Raw genomic sequence first — 20,706 nt, 5'->3', positions numbered from 1 at the left:
CAACCTGTCCCGCTAGCGCACCTGTGTGTGTGTGTGTGTGTCCGCCTGCATGCCAGAGAGAGAGCGAGAGGAGGGGCTGACTGACAGAGGTAGGAGTCGCTGGTGAAAAAAACTTTTTGTTTTCTGTGCAAGACTATGGTAAACACTTAATCGCCCGGGCGTTCATTCTGCCAAATGAGGTCGGACCCCGGCGGCTGTTAGAGCACAGGCGCGTATTTGCACGCGGGCGACTATTTGGTCATCTACGGTATGCCCCCTCCACTGGCTGAAAACCGCAATTGCAAGATCAGTCGTCCGTCTCGGTGTCACAAATCTCGTCAATGGATAGAACTATCGCGAGAAACTACGAGATAAGAACGCATATGACGTCATGCATGTCACGAATCGTGATTGGTTTGAGTTCGGAAAGTTGGAGGAAACCATGGAAACATGAAATGTTTGTAGCCTACTGTACTAAGTTCGACTTGTGGCTACACGGAGCTAATGCTAACACACACACACACACCATGGATCTTTTATAAGATAATGTAATACATCATGACACACACACACCTTCGCGTTTTGGAACCTTTATTCATGTGTGTGTATGTTAGGGACGGGACGAAATATCGTTTGGCGGAATTTCGCGATACAAAATGTGATGAAATGCATCGTGCTGCAAAAAAATGTATCGCGAAATAAACACAGGCACGCCGCGGCATAATAATTGGCACGCTGGCACCTCCACCGCTACATTTCTCACCGCCACCAGCTCACGAGACACGGTTTTGTTTTCCGGGCTTTCTCTCTGCGCTCTTATTTTGAAAGGACAGCTGGAGAGAAGGAGGCAGTCTCTGTGTTTCCCTCCAAAACAACTCAGCGTATGAGCTCCGTCGACTCACCTGCTGCTGCTTCTGGCTCCTCTTCCCTCGGTAACCTCTGACCCGGGCACAGCTGCTGTAGCTCTCGCTGCTCTGCTGGGAACACACACACACAGACACACACACACACAGACACACACACACACACACACACACACACACACACACAGGTTAGATCTCCTACATTCAGTCAGGATAACAACAGGACTCAAACCATCCAGTGGTTCAGAGTGAAGCTGCTTCTCTCTGAACATGGACGAGTTCTCTGAGCTAGGTAAAGGTAAATATCTGACAGTGAACTAGGAGAGTTTCAGACTGAGCCATGAAGACATAAATAATGACGAGAATTAAATCACAAGGCTGATTGTTATTTATGAGGCAAAACTGAAAGAAAACATGTTGAAAGCTTGAAACCCCGTGTTTGAAAGCGTCCAAAAGATTTGAAACTTCTGAACTAAGTTTTGAAAGGCTGAAATAAAAATTCAAATCTCTGAAAACATTATTTTGTATTTGAATTTTCATTTCAAATCTCCACAACTTTTCTTTGTCTTTTTCTTTTACTTCTTTACAACTATAGCACTGTTTTTACAGTGTTTCAAATTTGAAATTTGGCAGTGTTCTCTCTGAAACTAAGTTTTGAAACTCTGTGAAAAAGTGTTGAAACACTGTAAAAACAGTGCTGTAGTTGTAAAAAGAAGTGAAAGAAAAAAAACAAAAAAGTTGTGGAGATTTGAAATGAAAATTCAAATACAAAATAATGTATTCAGAGATCTGAATTTTTATTTCAGCCTTTCAAAACTTAGTTCAGAAGTTTCAAATCTTTTATACGCTTTCAAACACGGGGTTTCAAGCTTTCAACATTTTTTCTTTCAGTTTTGCCTCATGGCCGTGTTTTAGCTCCATACTTATTGTTATTAAAGTGGTCTGAAGTTGTGTGTGTGTGTCTTTATAAAGTGTGTGTGTAATGACTCTGTCAGACGCTGTGATGAGGATTCAGGTCCAACTGCTTCACTGTGACTGTTACTGAGGAGGAACTTGTCTCACACTTGTTCTCATCAAGTTACAACATTTAACACAGTTGTTGTGTTGTTGAATTTATTCATAAATAAACATGTAAATCTGGATTTAAACGTATCCTAATGGTTTTTCCCAGGATTCCTTGGAGCGGGCAAGAACTGAAAAGAGGAAAATTCAGGAAATTTAAGCAACATTACAGAGTGTGTGTGTCAGTCTTTGTGTGTGTCAGTCTTACGGTGGCGGTGGCGACGGTCTTGGGGACGTGGATCGGTTCTGGGTCTGGGTCTCCGGCGCACCCCCTCCTCCACAGGACCCGGACCCGCTCAGCCGGCTGAGAGACGCTGTCGGCTTCCTTCAGGACTAGAGACAGACAGGAAGACAGACAGGTTAGAGACAGACAGGTTAACACATAGACAGACAGGAAGTGAGAGGTGAGGTCACATGACCACGGCTCCATGACACCTGTCACTACCCGATTTGCATCGCTGCCCGATTTGTGTAAATACTGGTCTGCGCATGCGCGAACCGGCCGCCATCTTTGACCGCTGTCTACGGCAACTCCACTTGGACAAACTTCATCTGGGCGCTGCCCGATTTGTGTACAAGCGGAAGTCTGCTTCAAGTTCTGTACATTTAAAATACGGTGCTGTGAAAATGTGAAAATGATTTTTTTTTTAAATAAAAAAAAAACACGGACGTCCGTCATAAGACAGCCGTGTTGTGGTAGCTGTGATTGTTTGTGGTTGTCATAGTGATGAGACCGGCGAGAAAAGACGAGAGTAAACACTAAAAGTCTCTACCTCTGTTCCTGTTTTCTGAGCATCCAGATCCAAACCACCACAACCAACCCTCAGTTACATCACTAATGAATAAAAAGATAAAGCGTCTCTGGCGACCACACAGGGCAGTGATCCTAAGTCACTTCAACCAAGTGGAGTTGCCGTACGTAGCTGTCACAAATCGGGTGGTGACAACACTGTCACACTGACGAGGCTCAGAGACAGAGAGAACTACACTTCCCATGATCCTCCACCTCATAGTGCGAATTACAGGGGGGTTTGGGGGGGGTTTGACCCCCCTAATTACGACTTCAACCCCCCTAAAAGAGGTACAAATAACAGATAGGGGGGGTTGAAACATGTATCTTTCTTATTACAGGGATGCAAACGGCTCAGGACCAAAAAAGAGAGGAATTGTCTGGCGTGGGGGGGGGGGGGTGCTCACCATTAACAAATGATTACATTACAATATCATGGAAAAGTCATTTTCCAGTAGTTCAACCCCAACCAAGTATTGATTGATTGATTATAGATGGCCATAGTTTTCAGAAGGCCAACATTTCTATATTAAAAATGCTTTAAAATTTAAATTTTGGAGATACTGAATTTGAGGTCTTCACTGATTGTTAGTCATAATTATTACTATTAAAACAAAGTGAATAAATAAAGACATGGGATGTTTCATTCAGTGTGTAATGGACATGTAGAACAATATAATGTGTTAGTTTCACTTTAACTGTTATTAGTAATCATAAATACTACAATATACAGTATTTCCATAGTCATGCCAGGAAGATGCTTGTAGTAAAATTTCAGACCCCCCTAGTGGACTAAACCATTTCATTGTCTTTGCTAGGGTGTGTGTGTGCATGGGTCTGAATTTCGGCAGTTTAGATCTAGAATATTTTGTTGGTGACTACAAAAATTGTTTGTGTGGTACATTATGTGCCGCATGAACTGTAAAATTGTGTAAAATTTGGTTTGTCATCATCTACAGACTGTAGACATTTCATTGAACAAGCAAGATACTGTAAGACTTCTGTTAACTCAAGCACACGCCTGCGCTGTACTGCGCGCTGTGTAAAATGTTGACCCCCCCTATTGTCATTGTATAATTCGCACTCTGCTCCACCTCCTACAGTCTCTTCCAGTTGAACTCACTAACCTGACACAGAGCTAAACCTCTAAACCTCCAGTCTCCACAACCCTATACACATCTTTCAACTCAAAATGTCACTGAACACATTTCTCTGCATGAGACACGACACCCTGACATGAAGTCACATGTTTGTCACAACGCTGCCGTTCAGAATGACTCTACATGAGCTGATGTCAACAATGGAAGACGATGCAGAGAGAGGAAGAGGAAGAGTTTTTCTATATTTTTTCTGCACATTTTCTTTTTTCTGTGAGCATATTCTTCTTCACTCCAAGGTAAAGATATATAGTTATATATAAATATAAATCTACTGTGCATATGTTGCACTGACTTGTTTGGTGAAAAATAAAAAGATAAATGTTTCAACAGCGTGTGTGTGTGTATCTGTAAATGTTTCTGTGCATGTGAACAATCTGAAGAATTCTCTACAGTTTGAACTATTGTAGTTTTATGACAAAGCTGAAGATGAGAGTGTTTTTCATTCTGTCCAACAGTGTGTGAAGAGTGAGCTGTTTGGTAATGCTATGTAGTTCTGGTTGCAGTGCTTCGTGTTGCAGGATGTATGAGGTGTAGTCTGCAGTCTGGGTGTTATGTGTGGTTTAGTGAGTTATGTTCAGTATTTTGATAAAACCAGTCTAGTTTGAAAAATTGTGTTTTAGCGATTGGAAGAAGATGAAAAAAGTCTGCAACACCAAAAAGAGCTCCAATGCAAAAATAGATTTATTTACATGATGTCTCGAAACATCATGTAAATAAATGCAGACTTTTTTCATCTTCATTTCATGTTTTTACCCAACATCGGGCTACGAGAAGAAGAAACTGTACAACACAACACAACGTGTGCACTCACCGTAGGCCATCTTCATCCTCCTCCTCCTCCTCCTCTTCTTGTGGGGGTGTGCGTGGTGGGAGGGGCTGGAGTCGGACCCGTCCAGGTTCTTCAGCAGCACCACCTTCTGCTTGAGGCAGCTGCAGCCGAACATGCAGCCGGCGCGGCCGCAGTGGGCCGGGCGGCGCGACGCGGCCAGGCTGCAGCACACGCAGCCCAGACGGCAGCTCTCCTTCAGGCAGGGGGGGGCACGCCGCCGCACCAGCTGGATGGGGGCGGTGGGGTTCTCACTGACGAAGCCCTGAGGGGGGGGGGGCAGAGGGGACAGGGAGGGACGGAGCGATTAACAGGGTTATTATCTGGATGGATAATTATCTGGATGTGTTATAGAGAGCCTAAGCGGAAGCAGGAAGTAGCGTCGCCATGGGAACTCAATTCGGAAAAAGTCTCCATGTAGGTGAACGGGAGTCAAAGTTTTATTCCGTGATCCGATTGAATTGTGTCATGAGAAAAATATTTGCTGATTTATCTGCATGAAATGTGATGTTTTAAGTAGGTTAAAAGTCCATTGTGTGTGAATTCCTCCATCTAGCGTTGTGGTTGTATATTTTTCCTGCTGCATTCAGGTGAAATTGGGCAGACGGCAGAGTAACGGCATAAACAAGCCTCTATGTAAACAAGTGGTCCGTCAGCACGAGGCAAAACAATACACGTGACAACATGTTGTCATGGCGATGTGGTATTGTTTTACCGTCTTTCTCTGGACTTCTGTGACTAAAACGACATCTGGTTTGTTAGCGACGGCCGTCTGCCCGACTGCAGGTGAATGCAGCATCAGTGTAACGCTCCGTTCCTCCTCACTGCGTTACCGCGGTGACCTGAGCCGACAGCTCCGGTGTCTCCGCTGAGTTTCCGTGGTTTCCTACCGTCACCATGGCAACACCACATGGCAGCCAGCACCGAGCTTACCCGCTCCATGGAGATATGAATGATATAAACGGCTCATTCAGAGCTGAAAGGAACACTTCACTTTGTTGATTCATGAAAAACAGACTGAAGAACCAAATAATCAATTTTCATGGAGAGATAACAGGAGAAGTTACACAATGTCCCTTTAAGTGTTAAAGCAGAAGTAAGCGATCCGGTGGTTTTGGCTAATGCTGCGTTCCAGGCAGGCTTTTGAAACCGTAAATTACAGCTTCAAGTCACGACTTACGACTTTGTAGCGTTCCAGGCAACCCACTCGTGTTTCTCCGACCTGTTTTACCTGTGAAAGTCACTACAACGGCCACTCGTAACTTCTGACCCGTGAACTCGTACCAGATCGAACTGGTACCACTTCACAGGTCGGAAAAACACCAGTTACAAGTTGCCTTGAACGCACCATAACGTCTTGTCAGCCGATGGAGTTAGCAGCCCCCGCCCTCGTCATGGATCTATTGGTCCTCGTCCCTACTAGGGATGCAACGGTTCTCGGTAAAATACCGAACCGTTCGGTACGGCCTGCACGGTGCAATACGCTCTTGGACCGCGGTATTTCAGATTCAGCGTCCATCAGCTCTTACTGCTTTACAGGCAGCTGTGCCGTGTATGTGTGTGCCTGGCCGTTTAAGGCGAAAGCCCGCCCCCGCGAGTCGATGTCCAATCACTGTTGAGCCTCCACACACTCACAGTGACTCCCCCCCTGCAACTGAAAGTGCAGCTCACACACAGAAGAGGGGAAAAAAAACAAACAGGCGGCAGCACGAGCGGTCGCTGATCGAAATCGCGGGGGAAATTAATAAGTTGTTAGCGCGATTTAGCACATTTAGCTTTTATTAGAGTTCCAGCAGGACTCTGTCCATGCACACTGCACGTGTGTGGTCGCGTATCCGCGTGCCCGCGTGTCCGCGCGTGATAGAGAGACCGAGGTCGAGCAGGAGTTGACTGACAGGGATGAGAGGTGGTGAAAGGCTGTTTAAAAAAACACATTAGACTAACTCCTTCTTTCCCAGTGAGAGACTGTGGCTGCAGCATAGTGACGGCAATATAGCTCCATCTCTGTTTGAAAGTGGCTTCAGAGTGTTCACCTACTGAAAGACTAAAGGAGTGTGCAGAGGGAGGAGCTAGGGGCTGTTCACAGACAGTTCAGGTGTGTGTGTGTGTGTGTGTGTGTGTGAGAGAGAGAGATAGAGAGAGAGGAGAGCTATATTAGAAATATTATAAATTATAAACATTATTTTGGGAGAAAAAAAAAGTTCTCTGCACAAAACACATACCGAAACCGTACCGAGAACCGTGGCCAAAAACCGAGGTACGTATTGTACCGTGGGCTACCTGTACCGTTGCACCCCTAGTCCCTACGTCACCACATTCAGGCGCATCCCTTGGCTGCACACACAGAGAGGACTGCCCCTTTATGCCGTTCTCTCTCCTCATTGGATAAAGGTTGTAGGATACAAGGAAAGTTTTCTCCTGGGCTCAGAGCAGAGTGACTGACAGACCCGTGTTTCAGACCAAACACTCTATAGAAGTGATTGCTGTCGGAAGATACAACTATTTAAGACTTAGATTAACACAAACATTCACCTGACTTCTGCTTTAATTTAAACTTGCACTGATAAATAAGCATGTGACCTCTCAGTAAGGTGTGTGTGACCTACCATCAGCGTGAACAGCGAGCTCAGAGCGATGGCGGCCCGCTCCGTGGAGATGGCGGTCCTGGCTCGTCCCTCCCAGACCACCCCGTCCTCGAGGTCTTTCTGCCTCAGCAGCGCTCTGGTCATCGCTGCTCCTCTGTCCTTGTGGCCGCCGGCGCCGCTCTGCTGCTCGGCCCCGCCCCCCAGCTCCGAGTCCGACTCCAGCGGCGCCAGGTCCTCGGCGCCGTCCCCCCGGGGGAGCGGCGGCAGTAGTGGCATTGGCGCGGCGACGCTGAGGGTCTGGGACACGGTCTTAGGTTTGAGTTTCCTCCTCCTCTTGAAGGCGTCGTGGAGGCTCAGAGGCTCCGAGCGGTCCGGTCGCTGCTGCAGGTGGTTCCTCTTGGACTTGTGATGTTCCAGTTGGTTCCTCTTGGACTTGTGATGTTCCAGTTGGTTCCTCTTGGACTTGTGATGTTCCAGTTGGTTTCTCTTGGACTTGTGATGCTCAGACAGAAGCCGGGAGATCTTTGAGGGGGGGGGCGCTGGGCTCGGAGCTGCAGGCGGATCGGGGAGCAGCGGTGGTTCAGCTGGACGAGGCTCCGGAGCAGCAGCTGGTTCTAGTCTGAGTCTGGGTTTGGGACCTCTCCGTTTCTTCTCGGCCTTCCTGAAGGTCTTCGTCTCCCTGAAGGTCGGCTGCGACGGCTTCGGCAGCTTCGGCCTCTTGGACGGGGGCACGAAGCCAGAGATGAGGTCCGAGGCGGGGGGGCCGCCGGCGTCGTGCTTCTTCAGGACGCTGTCCAGCGTCCGCACGTAGCTGCAGCTGCGGGTCGGCAGCTCGTACACCAGCGGCTCCACGGCCGGCTGAGAGAAACTCGCCGCGCGCTCGTCGATCAGCTTCCCCTCGTTCTCCAGGTACTCGTCCAGCATGTCGCTGCAGAACGCAGACAGGTTCTTCTTCTGCTGCACGTCTGGACTGGGACCGGCTGCAAGACGACAACACAACACAACAAGACCACTTAGTCTCAGACCTCCTGACTCTTTACTCCAGGACTCAGACCTCCTACACTGCAAAAACTCAAAATCTTACCAAGAATATTTGTCTTATTTCTAGTCAAAATGTCATTTTTAGTCAAAACTAATCTCATTCTACTTAAAATCAGACTCATCACATTAAAAGTAGCTTGTTTTTAGACACTTTTTAACTTCTTTCAAGCAGATTTTCACTTGAAATAAGTAGAAAAATCTGACAGTGGAGCAAGTTTTTCTTTCTTATTACAAGCACAAAAAACTTGCTTTCACTGGCAGATTTTTCGACTTATTTCAAGAAAAAATGTGTTTGAAACAAGTGAAAATGATCTAAAAACAAGTTAATTTTTAGGTGATGAGTCTTATTTTAAGTGGAAAGAGATTAGTTTTGACTAGAAATTAGACATTCTGACAAGAAATAAGACAAATATTCTTGGAAAGATGTAGAGTTTTTGCAGTGTAACTCTTTACTCCAGATCTCAGACATCCTTTAAGTCATTTCAGCAGAAACCAGAGACCATGATGACATCACATAGTGATAGTTACCTTCAGGTGCAGCCACGGAGGAAGTGGGTGGAGCCTCTGGTGGACTGAACTTGTCTCTCCAACCTTTAATCTGAGTCACGTCTGTGGTTTTTCCAGTTCTGGAAACAAATGCAGACGAAGCACCTGAAGGAGAGAAAAACAACGACGAGTCAGCATCGGTCCGGTGCAGGAGGAGGCTCCTCCACCTCCTCTAGCTACAGTGGGAAACGTATTTAATATATCATTCTACTTAAAGCAGAAGTAAGCGATATATTTGTGTTAATCTAAGTCTTAAATAGTTGTATCTTCCGACAGCAATCACTTCTATAGAGTGTTTGGTCTGAAACACGGGTCTGTCAGTCACTCTGCTCTGCTCTGAGCCCAGGAGAAAACTTTCCTTGTATCCTACAACCTTTATCCAATGAGGAGAGAGAACGGCATAAAGGGGCAGTCCTCTCTGTGTGTGCAGCCAAGGGATGCGCCTGAATGTGGTGACGTAGGGACGAGGACCAATAGATCCATGACGAGGGCGGGGGCTGCTAACTCCATCTGCTGACAGGAAGTTATGGTGCGTTCAAGGAAACTCGTAACTGGTGTTTTTCCGACCTGTGAAGTCGTACTAGTTCGATCTGGTACGAGTTCACGGGTCAGAAGTTACGAGTAGGGCTGCAACAACGAATCGATAAAATCGATAAAAATCGATTATTAAATTCGTTGGCAACGAATTTGATTATCGATTCGTTGGGTAGCGATTAACTTGGCCCAGAGCCAGGGAAAAAAATTAAATATTTCTTATCTTTACCCTTGTCCAGCAGCAGCAGTCATCCAGCTCCAATAATCCACTCATATTATTTCCGTGATCGCGTTCCTGGCGGCCAGCCTGTTTCATTCATTTGCATCATGTAAAAAAAAAGACCTGTTTTTAGCGCGGCAACAGCCGTGTTTCTGATCAACCGGACCTGTGTTGTCCGGTTCCACCGCGTTGTTTACTCCCGGTCCAACGTTACTCCCACACGGACACGGTCCGCGCGGCTCGGACGCGGTGTGTCACGGACATGGTCACGGACTGTCTGGACCTCTGGACTCGGTACCGGCAGCAGAGAGGCTTCACTGTCTCCTCTGTCAGCCTCCTGTCAGGAGCTGAAGCTAACGCTAAAGCTAACGCTAAAGCTAACGCTAACGTTAGCTAAAACGTTTTTCTTTTTTTCCACACAATGTAAATGAATGAAACAGCTGGCCGCGAGGAACGCGATGCAAACGAGAATAATATGGATTATAAAACTGTTGGAGTTTGATGACTGCTGCTGCTGACTGATTTGGACACCTGGAGTAAAGGTAAGAAATATTCCTTTGAGGTTTGATCAGCTGTTCCTCTGCTCAGAGCTCGGTGTGTGGAGGACTCAGATTAGAGATTTGATCATCATTTACCCGTTTTATTTTATAGTGATGGGCGCTATTACAGTTAATACCGATGTTTACATCAGATCGCTGCTGTGTGTGTGTGTGACCGGAGGGTCCAGCAGCCTGTCCCCCCGCGGTGACTGATGTTTATCACGGTGTGATTACGTGGGCCGGTCGGGGAAGCGGCTGTGAGCCAAACTGAAAACTGTCGGAGTAACGTCAGGTTGTTGTCGGTTGATCCGGTGAATGATCAACTTTCAGGGTTGATCAGAATTTTCCTCTGGATGTAAACATGCTGCAGACTTCCACTTGTAAGCAAATCAGGCAGTGCCCTAATGAATTTTGTCTATTATTATTTTTTAATGTATTATTAGTTTAACAGCTCTGGGCCGTTCAACTAACTTAAAAAAAAACTTATTTGTGCAATTTTTTGCACTAATATTGTCCATTTGGAATAACATTCTGTTTTTGAATAAAGTTAGGGAGAAAGAAATAAATGATACCAGTGACATGCTGGATCAAACTGAGAAACAACTCCTCCTCTCATTCTTCTCTTCCGTACAATGTAAATCAAATTTGTGCCTTTTTTTTTTTATCCGATTAATCGATTAATCGAAGAAATAATCGACAGATTAATCGATTATCAAAATAATCGTTAGTTGCAGCCCTAGTTACGAGTGGCCGTTATAGTGACTTTCACAGGTAAAACAGGTCGGAGAAACACGAGTGGGTTGCCTGGAACGCTACAAAGTCGTAAGTTGTGACATGAAGCTGTAATTTACGGTTTCAAAAGCCTGCCTGGAACGCAGCATTAGCCAAAACCACCGGATCGCTTACTTCTGCTTTAAAAACATAAAGAGTGACGCTGAGGTACGAACCTGGGGTCGGGAGCAGCTCCGGAGTCGGCGGCTCCAGAGTCTCCCCGGGAGGGGGGATGGGCAGACGCACCCCGAGGTACTGCAGGTCGATGGCCTGCGTCGAGTCCAGCAGGGTCATCTTCAGACCCACTGAGGTTCAAGGACAAGGACAGCAACACACACACTCCGTTAGATGTTCCTTCACACACATCATTGTTTTTGTGAATTGCAGCATTTGGGACATTTTAACATCATTATACTTTAAATTTGACTTGATTTCATCCTGAGTTTTAAAGGGACAATGAGGAGTTTCTCCATCGGCAGAACGAAAAATTCCGCGACGATAAAAAAAGTCTGATATTAATGTGGATGAATCTACGTTACCACTTGTTAATGGGCCCATTTTAGATAAATATATGGTTTTGTCTCTATGGTTATTTTGTTATTATTAGTGGTGGTGGAAATGCTGGGCGAGCCGACCAGCGTTTCTTTACTTTCGGTTTCGTGGCGAGTCATGAGAATAACGCCGCCGTATGAATCTCCGTTTATGGTGGGAACTACGACGGTATGTGATCGTCTTCCAACCTCTGACTTTAATTCTTGATGAATGAAAACATGAGTCTGTCTTGCACCGGTCAAAGAATTTCACGGTGCGGAGGCTCATTAATGTAGTGAGGAAACACTTCACTTCTACAAAACTCCTCGTTGTCCCTTTAAAATCTGATTCTCTCTTCTCTTTATTTGTGGCAGACATAGATAGAGATGACATCAGCAGGAAACAAAGCTCTGACACGAACCTTCCTGCAGCACCGGGTGGATGACCTGTCGGTGCTTCATCAGCTTCAGGTCTCTGAGGAGGATCTTCTCACAGGCGCCGATCCTCTGCTCCAGACTCTCTGCTGGACAACAACACTCAGTTAGACTCACATCTCATATCTCACTCCAAACAAACAGTATTTATCCCTTCGGAATAAATAAAGTATCTATCTATCTATCTATCTATCTATCTATCTATCTATCTATCTATCTATCTATCTAACAGTACTGAGCTCTTTGGTCAGCTGGATAGCACCATGAACGTAGGGGACGGCTATAGCATAACCTTCGTTACAGGTAAACTTATGATTTATCACATGTAATGCTAGCTGAACGTAGCATAATAGCCGCGATATTAGCCCCCATTCAAATTCGGAGATCATGTTTGCTATTCACTTTTGTTAAGCTTGTGTGTCAGCTTTAAAGTTGCTGTTCTTACCCGCTTAAGAACACAGTTTCCCCCTGATACCAGTCTTTATGCTAAGCTAGGCTAACTATGTCCCCGACACACTCAGATTAAACTCAAATATGGGATCCAACACATACATAGTAGGCCTACATGCCATGGTCTAACTGTTACTAGATGACCAAGAAAAACATGATGAACCGTTGTCTGATGTTTCCGTAGACTGTGTCAGGTGACCTTCAGGTGTCGTCTGAGGTTGTGTCAGGTGACCTTCGGGTGTCGTCTGAGGTTGTGTCAGGTGACCTTCGGGTGTCGTCTGAGGTTGTGTGACCGTTTCTTCAGAGGAGTCGACAAGATGAAGTTTGAGGGCCTCCTGAAATACGAGGTTTGTTTTTTAATGACCTAAAACAGACACGATGTTACCGACAGTCGAGCTGCTGCCCCCTACAGGAGAGACTGCCAGCCAACGTCATCAATACACCTGTTTGGCTCCTCAAGTTCTTACTCCAATCTCATCTGTAAGCATAGCTACAGCACTTTAGCTCCCGATCATGTTCTGTTGGGGCTGTGGTGCAGTGAATTCTGGGTAAGTTACGGGTCGAAAAAGAAAAGAAAAAGGTTGCCCGGACCCAATCAAGAGATGCAATAAGTGACCGGCAATGGAAGGTAAAGAGCCTCCAATCTCCCCCTTAACAAGTTAAGCCATTTATTAAACCATCACAATTACTCCAAAGCTGTTTAGTTAAGGTAAAAAAATATATAGAATGGTTAAGCTACAAATCCTGCATAGTTCCTCTTTAAAAGAAATGCTGTCTTGTGGACAAATCTTTGGAATGCAGTAACTTCAGATTTACCTTTGACGTGAATGAGATAAATAACTGCTCCTCCACTTCCTCCAGGTTCGGCTGCATCTTAACGTAGATGGATTCATCAATCGGGTGATCCGCAGTCGTCTGGGGAAGCTTCTGGCGACGGGACTTCTTCTTGCGCTTGCAGGGTTTGCTGGGTTGGGCCAGCTGCACCTCCGGACAGGGCTCCGGTGCAGTCGGCTCTTCTGTCATCATAGGAGGTGGGGATGTAACAGCTACTGCGTCAGTGTTTGGGAAGTCCTCCACCCCCATCCCAAGGTCTCCATCGGTGGAGAAAAAGTGCACAAGGTCCGCGATTGAAGGCGGGGGCGATAACGCGTCTCCATCCAATGAAGAAAAGGTCGGAGACAAGGACAGCTGGAGCGCGAGCGGGGAGAGTTCTGCAGGGAAGGGTAAAGACTGTTCGTTCTCTTGAAATGATAGAGGAGGACCATGAGGAGGAGTCGCCGCTGTGGAAGGATGTAAAGACTGTGGTTCTGGCTGGGAGGGAGTCGGGGAAGGCAACAGAGGCGAGGTGATGGATGCTAAAGGGAGTGTCTGTGATGTGCTCTGAAATGTTGCAAACGAGTCATCTATGTAGGGCTCAGGCGGAGGTAACACTGTGTGCCATTTAAATACAGATGCGGCAGAATGATCACTGGGCGGTATGTCTTCTGGACTCATGTCCTTTGGAGTTCGTTCAGGTGTACTGCAGTTGAGCTCTAACGCCAACGAGTCAGGGAGCGGGGGTAGCGGTTCGGGAGAGCATGCGGGTGACAAAGGCACAAAGCCAAAAGAACAACACTCTGGGTTGGGGAGTAAACTATGAGACTTCATGGTAGGAGTGTCAGAAGGTAGTGTGGAGGACTCAGCGACAGTTGGCATTTGTGGTGAGTTCAGTACAGGAAATACTGTGTCAAGGGGAAGAGACAAAACGGGAGATGAGGATGAGGTAGCAAGAGTTGAGGAAATGGTGGATGTACCAAGGGAACAGTATGGCTGATCTGAGTTGGGTAAACTTAGAGTAACATCTGGTGCTGCTGTGCTTTCAGTAACTGAAATGGGGACCGGGCAATCGTCAGTTCTTGGAGTAAGGACCGTATCTAGACAGGCTGGACTGGAAGGCTGGAAGGATGCTTCTCCTGCCTGTCCAGTGACATTCAACACCATCTCAACGGGATCGATGTCTGCTGGCGGCCTGGATGTCTGGCTGTATGATTTCACGATGCCACCGGCTCCACTGCTGGAGAGACCGGGGGACAGAGGCTCAGAGGCTGCAGCAGGACTCTGTGATCCCGGCAGAGGTTGGGATGGGAGTTTTGTGGGAGTAGAGTCTGGCTTGTTTTTGACCTTTTTCGATTTTGTTGAATGCTGCTTCAGAAAAAGAGCGAGGGCTGGCAGAGGTAGCGGCGCTGGTCGCTTATGCTGCTTTACACTTACCTCTGTTTGAGCCTCGGGTTTAGGGGGGTGGTCTGAGTCCACCACTGGAGCAGCAACATTACCAACCTCAGAGGAATGTGTCCGTACATTGTCCTTAGAGTCCAGGGAATTCAAAATGCCCTTGTTGCGCTCACTTTTCCTCTTTGTTAAAGGTGCTTCACTCCTCTTCGCAGATGAGCTTTTAGCTTCGCTTTTACTGTGAGCTTTATCACATGTGCTGTCTTTCTGGCGCACATCTTTTCTGCTGCTCAAAGCTGTGGTTTTAGTGTTAAGTAGCTCGGTGCTGTGATTGATGTTCAGCTGGTCCAGGTTACATCGGTGCAGTGAAACATGAGCCTCCCGTATGAGCTCAGAAAATAACTTCTGAGCTGGACGTGAACTGCTGTTGCTGAAGGAAATCAAAGAATAAACACATCACATTAGTGACGTTGATGTTATGTTATGATGTACTGCATAAATTACATGCAAATATTCAATACTGATGAACATGAAGAACAAAATCATCGCTCTGAAAATTAAGCTCCACAATCAGAAATTATATCCAGCCACACTAACACACATCCTATAACCACCGTCTACACTGAACACCTAAACTCTGGAGCCATGTTGGACAGGAGATGGAAACATAGAAAAGGAGGCAAGTTTTAAAAAACTAAACAAAGTAGTGTGGGTGCAACCTGAGCAGCTGAGCTGTTCACCCCACATCAACTATGCAAGTCTCTTCAAACAAATGCATTTGCAATTGCAGCAATAAACAACTTCCCCGTTCAAAAAGATGCAACTTCACCAAGCTACTAAACCAGAAACACCATTTGGTAAAAGTGCTACTTTGTTCTACACCAACAATATGGCAACATGAGTAGGTGAAAGTCCAATTAAAATGTGTTATGTAAAGTAAATGTTAAATAATAACCCTGCAAGCATACAGCCTGTATACGTGCATAAGGTAAAGGCAAAGATAGACATCTATAAAATCTAACAGGAGAAACATTGAAACAATCCCATGTGAAAGCAAAGCAGAGTGTACAGGCTTAACACGTGAAGAGTAAAGGAAGGAAGCACAAGAGATGCAGCAGCTGACCACCATGTCATAAGGTTCATTACAATATAATGATGTGTTCTAGATTATGCAGATTAACTATTTCAAGAAGCCAGTCTTGAATCTTGAACTCTCTCTACAACCCTGATGTTTGGCACAGAAAATTTGAGATGTACATCGCGTTCTCTATCAAAGTGGAACTCTTACCACAAACTCTCCTCAGGATCCTTGGCAGCCGACTGATCTTTGTTGGTGGGGGAATCTTTCTGGAGGTCTACAGACACCGAAGGGTTAGAGGTTGCACTTCTAGAGCTTCTAGGTTTGTGATTTGCGAGCAAAGACTTCAAGTTCTTCTTCACAGGATGTTGCTTGTTGTTTGGGGTGCCTCCATCTTTGTGCAAGTCTTTGCCAGAGTTCAATTTCAGCTTCAGGCCCCATGAATTGGACCCGTCCTCCTTCAGTCCTTTAGAAAATGGGTTGTAGTCGACTTTGAGCTGAGCAAATTGTGTGTTCTGGTAAGCAGTGACGGCCAGAAACTCAGTCTGTGGGAAAGTGAACGTGACAACACTGGGACCACTGAGCTTTATGTCTTTAGCAGCTTTTTCAGTTTGGACAACATGCAGTCGTGGCAAGTAGCGATGCATCGGATGCAGGATGGTGTTCTCTTCGTCTGAGATGTTATTCGTGAGCTTCAGTTTGTAAAAAGACACTGGATTCTGCATCCAGTGTTGGCCGGTTGACGGGGACTCGGGATGAGCAAATGGTTGACTCTTTACATGACCCTCTGCTTTCCCAGCAACTTGCCAGCTCTTGCCAGTCCACTTGTAACGACTATTGTCCAAGGGCTGAATGTCCATGATCAACGAGTACTTCCTAGAGGGCTGCAAGCCAGAGATGCGAAAGCGGCAGTAAGGGAACATCCGACTGCCTTGTTTAGTTAGAATCATCTCCGTCCTGCATCTGAAGAACTCGTTCCACATGCTGTTATTGTCTAGCGTCACTCTGACGCCTTTGCAGGTGCTATGAGGTGACAGAACGTCTAATTGAGTGTTTGAACTGGGTGGATGTTTCGAGGCAGTAAGTCCATCAGACGTCCTGATGGCTTCTTTTGATGGGCACATGTTGGGTTTACCCATCACGTCTGCCTCTTCATCCATCATACAGGTGGCTTGTTCCATCCTGGCTTCGCTTGCCTTCCCTGGTTTAGGAACAACAAAGCACGTAGGTGGCTGGTCGGCTGCTGGTGTTGCTGCAGCGGTGGTTGCCTGATGGAACACCATGCCTTTCCGCTTCTTGGAAGACATGAGCAGGTCCCAGACATCTAAAGGACTGGAGGTTCCCACTTTTTATACATCCATACCCATGTTCAAGAAGCACCTACAAAACAAATGTGAAGAACCTTCATTAGATATAATTTGTCATTGTGCAACTCATCAAAGCTGTAAATGCACATCTGAAGTCTTTCTTGTTGGAACATCTGATGCCCCTTTCCCACTGGCCGAAAAATCTGTTTAAACTCGCTAACAGTTGGCTTCTGACGGCAGTGGGAAGGGGTCACCAACTCTGCAATTGACCCGGGCCGGTCAACCCGCTGATTTACCTAATGACGCATAGCGTTTTTTTTCTATCGCAGCCACAAATTCCATTCACCTGCGTTCCCGGGTGGGCTCTAGAGTCCCTCAACAAAGAACTAAAGAAGGATCCTGAGTAACACAGCCCTAATGTCAGGAAAAATGATCAACCCCAAGTGATTGAAACCCTCTGTTTGGTTTGTGAAGCAGATCTGAGCTGTGAAATCAGATCTATCTTCTTTCCAGAACATTTGTATTTCTAACAAGACCAAGACGAAGAACACAGTGAATGATCTAATGGTCTTACAATATGGACAGTACAATATGGACTAACCCTAATATGGACAGTCTAACTGACAGTCGTACGATCTACTATCCTACGCTTGCTTCTGTTGTACAGATCATCTCGTGAAAAATGTGCCATGTTTCAGTGTTTAAGTTTAAAAGTTAAGTTACTGCAAACCAGTCCAACTGTTCACCCAGTATCCACAGGTGGAGGCAGCAGTCCGCCACCGTTACCACCTGAAACTCCAAGGTGGCGCTGTTAGAGTCTGCCCATGTGGACAGCAAACAGGACAAGCCAGGGCAGAAACTGAACTTTCAAACTAAAACACTTCCATGCAGTACCACATCAATAAATAAAAGCGCCGTCCAAACATACTCCAGAGTCTAGTCTCGTTTCCAGTGATTGATTATGAGTCTTACTACTAGACTGTTGTAGGATCTTCAGACCCAATCGATCTCCACTTTGACAAACTGATGTCAAATGGACACAACTGTGAACGTTGCGTAGTTTGTTATCTGTCACACAGAATCAAACATCTGTGTGACATGGATGAATAGAATAAATTAAATAGATGAAGATTAACTTTTTCATTTGTTTGTATAGACTGATGTGGCCTCTACAATGTAACCATGGCTCATTCAGTGTTATCTTAAATATACATGTTAATTAAATCTCAAGTTGAGATCTTTCCACTGAGTGAGTCACAAACAATCTGTTCTGTTGTCTACTCACTCGAATGTGGATTAATCCACTGCTCAAAATAGTCCCTTCAAAAGTCTGTTATCAACTGAAATTGCTCATGGGGGTTTCTACAGATGGGGATATGAAAATGGAGCTTAAAGATATAAAAACAAACTTCCTGTTTGAAACGTTTTAAGTCCCAGCAGAGAAGACCGAAACCTGTAGCTGGCAAACTCACACTGTCTTGTTCCCTGCCCACTTATTTTAGCACTTTTATCACCATTTGAAAACCGTGTCTGATTCGTTAGCTAGCTGCCATCACAGACTACTGGTGTGTTCAATTAGAAGTCTGAAGTTGAATATTCCCAGTTCCCATTTAGCCTACGTCATCTGAAACGCATCCTGAAGTCCAACTCAGAAACTTGGAGGAACTTCAGTGACCACCGTGCTCACAATCCAAGATGTCTGCTGCGTTCGTTCGTCAACAGCATGTTAGCTAAATATACGCATTAGGACACCGTTGTTAAATTAAAGCAGAAGTAAGCGATCCGGTGGTTTTGTCTAACTTCCTGTCAGCAGATGGAGTTAGCAGTCCCCGCCCTCGTCATGGATCTATTGGTCCTCGTCCCTACGTCACCACATTCAGGCGCATCCCTTGGCTGCACACACAGAGAGGACTGCCCCTTTATGCCGTTCTCTCTCCTCATTGGATAAAGGTTGTAGGATACAAGGAAAGTTTTCTCCTGGGCTCAGAGCAGAGCAGAGTGACTGACAGACCCGTGTTTCAGACCAAACACTCTATAGAGAATGTGAAGCTGACGTCACGCCGCTTTGCATTGTGGGGAAAACGGAGCAAAGCGAGCAAGAAGAAAAAGAGATGAGGAAGACGAACAAAAAGAAAAAAGAAATGGAGAAGGGGAAGGAAAACGAAGGAGGAACGTATCGTGATAAACTCAAATTTAACGAGAAACAACGGTACACAGAAAAACTACACCTTATTAACGGTGTCGATATGTTTTGCCGTTAAGGGGACTGGATTCAAGACTTTGAGGGACTTTTTTTTGGGAGACGAGCAAGTGTTTACATCCGCGATCCTCCAAAGATGGCGCCCAACGTCCCACAATGCAAAGCGGCGTGACGTAACTTCACATTCTCTATAGAAGTGATTGCTGTCGGAAGATTTATATTAGATATTAGACTTATATTAACGCAAACATTCCGCTTACTTCTGCTTTAAATGAACCGCAGAACAGTGAAACTTCTACCTGTACACATGTTGTATTGCTTTGACACACAAATCACAACCACCGCCAACACAGTGTGGTGTTGTTCCTTAGATGCTGTTAGCGCACAATGCTAACAACAGTAGCTAAACTAAAGGGTTGTCTACCTGACTCCTAACATGGTCGACGGGGCTCAGCTCTGACCTCAGGTGTAATCTACCTGAATGTAGCATCAGTTTGAAAAGATGGCGGCCGGAGCGTATTAGCATCGCCTGCTTATTATTACACCACATTAACAAGACACAACAACAGCAATAAAGACACACAAGCTGCACTGTTTGGTAATGATAAGTGGGGATGATAGGTGGTGCTGGGAGGGGGGTTGGGGGGGCTCTGACTAACCTCTGCCCCTGGACCTCCATTGTTTTATTAGAGTCCATGTCTAACACAACATCAGCTCGCACCGACACCAACACAAACTAATCTAATAACAACACAACTACTACTCGGGCTGCAACCAGCGGCCGCCGCCATGTTGGTCCGTCCGTCCGTAGCTACGTACGTACCGCCAAACCGGGCCAAACCGGGCCAAAACCTCCACGTGCACACGGATCTACCGAGCGGCACCGACCCAGGATCAGTAATATTGATCTATTGCCGGTGGATAAGCGCGTGTCACCGTGCAGCAGCAGCCGAACCGAGCAGCTAACAGCAGCAGCAGCAGCAGCAGCAGGCCTGGTCTAGGCCCGGTAAAGGCTCGGTAATGGCCCTGGTAAAGGCTCGGTAATGGCCCTGGTAAAGGCCCGGTAATGGCCGCTCCACTACAACACGACGCCAGAACCGTCCGCGCCACGTGCTCCGGTGATGACGACACGACATGTTGTTTTTTTTACCTTCTGCAGCGCGAGCGCACCGAGTGTTTTGTTCCGTGAATCCAACCAACCGACCGTCACCGTGTGTGTCTGTCTGTGTGTAGTGTGTGTATGTGTGTATGTGTGTGTTGAGCCTCCTCTCCTCGCGGCATCACGGCTCTCTCTCTCTGCTCGGAGTGACTGAGGAGGGAAAAGGGAAAAAACAGCACGCGGCGTCGGTCGGACCAGCTGCTGACGTCATAGATCCGTCTGCGCAGCCTCCTCGGCCGCCATCTTGAACCGACACCTGAAGGAGAAGACACCGACACCGGAGAGGAGAGACCACCGAGCACCGGAGAGAGCAGAGCACCGACCGAGCACCGGAGCAGACAGCGGCTCGTCCTCTCACTACAAGCCGGGAATCTGATGCAGTTCGTCGGGTTGAAACGCGCCGTGACTCGGTGTCGGTGGACC

General features: G+C 46.4%; 1 protein-coding gene across 1 annotated transcript in view; it reads right to left on the bottom strand.

Moving 5' to 3' along the window:
- Nucleotides 1–20,415, bottom strand: part of mgaa (MAX dimerization protein MGA a) — a 40,512-nt gene extending 20,097 nt beyond the window's left edge. The window contains exons 1-11 of the mRNA XM_085767967.1: nt 20,275–20,415; nt 15,828–16,997; nt 13,148–14,969; nt 12,495–12,666; nt 11,869–11,970; nt 11,093–11,221; nt 8,835–8,957; nt 7,287–8,245; nt 4,666–4,945; nt 2,113–2,237; nt 882–956 (exon numbers count right to left, since the gene is read on the bottom strand). Coding sequence (XP_085624093.1) covers nt 882–956; nt 2,113–2,237; nt 4,666–4,945; nt 7,287–8,245; nt 8,835–8,957; nt 11,093–11,221; nt 11,869–11,970; nt 12,495–12,666; nt 13,148–14,969; nt 15,828–16,924 — 4,884 coding nt within the window. The 5' untranslated portion in view covers nt 16,925–16,997; nt 20,275–20,415. The remainder of the gene's footprint in view (nt 1–881; nt 957–2,112; nt 2,238–4,665; nt 4,946–7,286; nt 8,246–8,834; nt 8,958–11,092; nt 11,222–11,868; nt 11,971–12,494; nt 12,667–13,147; nt 14,970–15,827; nt 16,998–20,274) is intronic.
- Nucleotides 20,416–20,706: the final 291 nt, after the last annotated feature.

This window comes from Trachurus japonicus, chromosome 22 (assembly GCF_045865225.1).
Source record: "Trachurus japonicus isolate A0001 chromosome 22, Traja_1.0".
Lineage (NCBI taxonomy): Eukaryota > Metazoa > Chordata > Actinopteri > Carangiformes > Carangidae > Trachurus > Trachurus japonicus.
This window is presented reverse-complemented; position numbering and strand designations above follow the sequence as displayed.